General features: G+C 48.6%; 1 protein-coding gene across 1 annotated transcript in view; it reads left to right on the top strand.

The window, feature by feature from the left end:
* The window catches only part of NCAN (neurocan), a 162895-nt gene that overhangs the window by 73196 nt on the left and 84699 nt on the right, over window positions 1-5000 (top strand). The window contains exon 4 of the mRNA XM_087952674.1: window positions 3385-3559. Coding sequence (XP_087808800.1) covers window positions 3385-3559 — 175 coding nt within the window. The remainder of the gene's footprint in view (window positions 1-3384; window positions 3560-5000) is intronic.

Below are 5000 nucleotides of genomic sequence, written 5' to 3'. Positions count from 1 at the left end.
CTGCCTCCCCAGTCCCAGCTGGTTGGCTGGGTCTTCTTTGGTTGCCCTGCACAGGAGAACGGGGCTGAAAAGCAGGTTAGAGGGTGTAGAGTTGTAATTGCAGGAATGTTCCAATCTCGGATGGCAAACCTCAGATAAAGAATGTTTCCAAGCAAATACAACTCAGGTAAACAAAGTCACTAATCTAAAGGAGGATTAGAGAGAGGAAGTAAACATATGTTAGACTTTAACTAGAGATAATTAATTGTATTAATTACTGTGCTAAACAGTAACCAAAGTTAAGCAGTAACCAAAGTTAACCAATGTTGGAGGATAACTAAAAATGTGTATAAATGCAAGACTAGACTCCAATAAAGATCATCATGATTCAGTTGTTCATGATCAAACAACTCGACTGCCTCGTCATTACAACAAGAGGGGTGGGGAGGGAATGGAGATTTTGCAGTATCCTTCCCCTGCCACGCCTGCCAAGCACACCCACCAAGCCAAGCCACGCCCACCCAGCCATGCCCATAGAACCGGTAGTAAAAAAATTTGAATCCTACCACTGCCCGCAGGGTGCTTAGATCTGGCCTATGGTGCGTCCCTGGAAACTGCAAAGGACTGGCCCTCAGTGCCTCTGCCAGCGAAAACGGAGCTCAAGAAGGCCGCGGGTAGCCCTCCCGAGCTCCGCAATCAGCCCTCCTGAGCTGCATTTTCACTGGCAAAGGATTTCAGGAGGCCGTCACAGCCAAAAACGGAGCTCGGGAGCCTGTTTTCGTTGGCAAAGCACTCGGGCCACCACAGGAGCCTCCAACACGAGTGACATTGAGCTGGCCATGCTCCCCCCAGTCCCCCCCCAAGGTCAAACACAACCCTGATGCAGCCGTCCATGAAATCGAGTTTGACACCCCTGAACTAAACGTTTTTTTTTTCAAAAGTCAGACGCTTTCGAATGCCACAGCTCATTTCATCCAAAGCGCCTTTTGTCTTTGAGAAGTGTTTCTGGCTCTTGAAAGATGCTACCAGACCCTTCCTGATTTAATTGCGGTTCCTTCCGCACACATTTACGGAGTTGGCAGGCCCAGGTAGTTTAGTCATTTACTGTCTTCTTCTCTCCCCCCCACCCTGAATTTGATACAGGGCATCGTGAGAAACAATTCAGCCTTAGCTTTGGTTCCTATTGGTTTAATCGTATTCCTCCCCTGCCTTTATATCAAAGGGGTGTGTGTGGGTGTGCGCTGATGAAAGACTACAAAAAGACCCCCCAATCTGGTTGTGATTGCATGTAGACTTTGAGCCTCACTTGTATGCTGATTAAAGGACTTCCTGGTGGTTTGTGAAATTCAATAATTTGACAACCTCTGTCACAGAGCTTTCTAAGTAAGAGACATGACACCAAAAAAAAAAAAAAAAAAAGGAAGGAGAAGGTTGTGCTGCGCTCAATCAGTGTGCAAGAGCTCCTTCGGAAAGAATTCAGACAGCCGTCATCAAAGGTTGTATTTCACAATATTTTTATTAAAAGGAAAGGGAGATGCCCTTGGTTCAATTGCCTCCTTTGCAAATATCTTAGCAACATTGCAGCACAGAAGTGGTTTGACCTAGCCTTTTTTTCCAAGCATTTAATTTCCCATTCAGCCAGATGCTCTCCCATCCAAGAACTAACTACAGTTGACTCTGCTTAGCTTTAGAGATCAGCCAAGAACAGTTAGACACCTTCTATCTGCTTTTGTCAGCCAAGATTGATTAAGTGCTGCTCTATATGTTTGGGGGTGTTTTTTCCGCTATAAAGTCTTTCTTTTTTTTACTCTTGGCAACTGCCTGGAAAGTCCCTGCATTTTTCTTGGCAAGCTGAGCTGAGAGTCATGGGCCTAAATTCACCAAGCAGGTGTTGTTTCCAAGTCTAGGCTAGAACCCTCAGTCCAGAGGTGGTATCCAGCAGGTTCTGACCGGAAGCGGAAATTTTGAGTAGTTTGGAGAACCGGCCAATCCCACCTCTGACTGGCCCCGCCCCCATCTATTCTCTGCCTCCTGAGTCCCAGCTGATTGGCTGGGTCTTCTTTGGTTGCCCTGCACAGGAGAACGGAGCTGGAAAGCAGGTTAGTGGGGTGGGGGAGGGAATGGGGATTTTGCAGTAACCTTCCCCTGGGTGTGGGGAGGGAATGGAGACTTTACAGTATCCTTCCCCTGCCATGCCCACCAAGCCACGCCCACAGAACCGGTAGTTAAAAAAATTCCCACTACTGTCCCAGTCTCCCAGTTTCTTGTCTGGTGCTTTAAGCATCCTACCAATCTGGTCCTACCTGTTAACAGCCTTCTATATGGTTCTATCCACAAAGAAGAGGGGGTCAAATTATTCTCCAAAGAACCGGAAGGCAGGAAAAATAAACCGTGGTTGGAAACTAATCAACGAAAGAAACAACCTGGAATTAAGACGAAGCTTCCTAGCAGTGAGGATAATTAACCAGTGGAACAGCTTGCCTCCAGAAGTTGCAGGCGCTCCATCACTGGAGGTTTTTAAGAAGAGAATGAACAGCCATTTGTCTGAAATGGTATAGGTTCTCCTGCTTGTGCAGGGGGCTGGACTAGAAGACCTCCAAGGTCCCTTCCATCCATGACTTCTAGTTGGTAGGCAGTCTTGGCCACAATGGAAGGTACTGCTCTCTGGACAGGTCCGTCCCAGCAAAGTCGACCTTCTCTCATCTTCTGTATAATTAGGTGCCGCACCAAAATGTTGTCGAATGGTGTCATTTGTGGGGTGGTCAAGAAGGGAGATGCCCGATATCCAACGGAACATTCACATTTCCATGGCATGGAAATAACTTTCAGTCCCTGTTGTTGCAGCCCAGCATTCAGTGCCATACAGTGCAATAGAGCGGATGGTTGTCTCGTAAATCTTAAATTTAAGACAGGTGGGCATTCGTCTGATCACATAACCCAGTGGTGAGTTCTCGCCAATGTATCCTGGCTGCATTCACCCTTGCTCGCACATCACCATCGATGTTGCCATTGCCTTGGAGGTGGGATCACCCAGAGATGGACTTCAGCAGGTTCTGACCAGTTCTGGAGAACCGGTGGCGGACATTTTGAGTAGGTCGGAGAACCGGCAAAACCCACCTCTGACTGGAGATTTTACAGTATCCTTCCCCTGCTAATCCTACCAAGCCACGCCCACAGAACTGGTAGTAAAAACATCTGAATCCCACCACTGGGTGGGATCCCAGATACTGAACAGTGTCCACCTTCTTTAGGTTTTCTCCACTGATTTGAAGCGTTCCAGGGGTGGTAAACGTCTCTAAGTACTCCGTTTTCTTGATGTTGAGGCCCGAGTCTGAAAGGTCCCTTCTGGCTCTTGTCTATTCTAATTCACCTCCCCTTGTCCTCTCACTTTTCAACCCTGCCTAGGTGTGGTTTTTCACTACCGAGCGGCTAGCAACCGCTACGCTTTGACTTTCCCAGAGGCGCAGAAGGCCTGCGAAGAGAACTCGGCTGTCGTTGCATCTCCTGCTCATCTGGAGGTGGCCTTTGAGGATGGCTATGACAACTGTGATGCCGGATGGCTCTCCGACCACACTGTTAGGTATGTGGAAGAATCAGGGGGGTGGGCTACTACCGGTTCGCACCAGTTCAAGCGAACCGGATGTTAATTTTACATCTGGTTTGCCGAACCAGTAGTTCCCATGACTGACTGGCCTCGACCCTCCCAGGTGTCCCCCACGTGGCCCGTTTTGGATCCCAGGTAAGTGCAGGGCCTGTGTGGAGGCTCGAGGAGGGCGAAAACAGGCCTCCAGGAAGTTTGAGAAGGCTGGAAATGGGCCCGTTTCCGGCCTCCAGAGGGCCTCCGGAGCTTGGGGAGGCCGTTTTTACCCTCCCGGAGACTCGAGGAATGTCTCCAGAGCTCCGGGAGGGCAAAAATTCCCCCCCACCAGTGCAGGAGGTTGACTAGGCCTTGGCCACGCCCACCCAGCAACCAGATAGAGAACCGGTTGCTAAAATTTTTGAAGCACTCCCTTGGGAAAAAATGTACATTCTAACTAGCTTGATTGAGGAGGGGCTGATCCAATTTTCTGCTCTGAATTAGCACCACGTAAAAATACGCTTTTCTTTTGATTATTTTTTTCCTTTCAAGAAAAAAAGAGGAGACACCTGCCGTGTCTCTCTGTACAGCAAATTTTGTGAATCTCCAAATGTTACACCGGCAAAGGTGTGCTCAGGTGCATTTTGATTATTTTATTGCAGCAAAATATAACTGCAGTCAAAATTAATAGGACATAAGCCTACAGGTAAACCTCCACTTACGACCATAATGGAGCCTGTCATTTCGGTTGTAACAGTGGTAAAAAGGAACATCATTGAGACCAACCTGAAATTTATGATCTTTTTTTCTGGTGGTTTTTAAGGGAACACCACAGTTTTTAAGGGAACCAATTATTTATTATGGGTCAGTCTTGCTGAAAATTGGAAGTAAATGCCAATGCCAATTTTCAGCAAGGATGTGACACTACAAACGGCTGTAAATACAGGCTGGTTTTTGAGCACCAGAAATGCAACCATGTGATTCGGGGGGGGGAGGCGCACATTGGAACTTTAGAACTGGGTTGGAAGTGCCTCCCCAGGGAGGTCTGTCAGAACTTTGAGTGGTAACTAAGTCGAAAGTCAAGAACTACCTGTTATTCTACCGTCTACATCAGGGGTGTCAACTCAAGGCCTGGAGGTCGGATCTGAGGGCCGCCCTGGAAACAGCGAAGGACAGCCCACAGTGCCTCTTCCACCAAAAACGGAGCTCACAAGGGCCATGAGCAGCCATCCCAGGCTCTGTTTTCACTGGCAGAGGGTTACAGGAGTCTGTTGGAGCCGAAAACGGAGCCCGGGAGCCTGTTTTCACTGGCAGAGTGCTTGGGCCACCACAGGCGCCCCGACACAAGTGAGCTGGCCACGCCCATCCTGGTCACACCCACCCTGACCCTCTGAGGTCAAACACAAACCCTCATGCAGCCCTCAGTGAAATCGAATTTGACACT

The sequence above is a fragment of the Notechis scutatus genome, chromosome 1 (genome assembly GCF_049901735.1).
Source record: "Notechis scutatus isolate UNSWTSFEM ecotype Mainland chromosome 1, rNotScu1.2, whole genome shotgun sequence".
Classification (NCBI taxonomy): domain Eukaryota; kingdom Metazoa; phylum Chordata; class Lepidosauria; order Squamata; family Elapidae; genus Notechis; species Notechis scutatus.
Note: the sequence above shows the minus strand (reverse complement) of the source record. Positions and strands in the feature narration are given on the sequence as shown.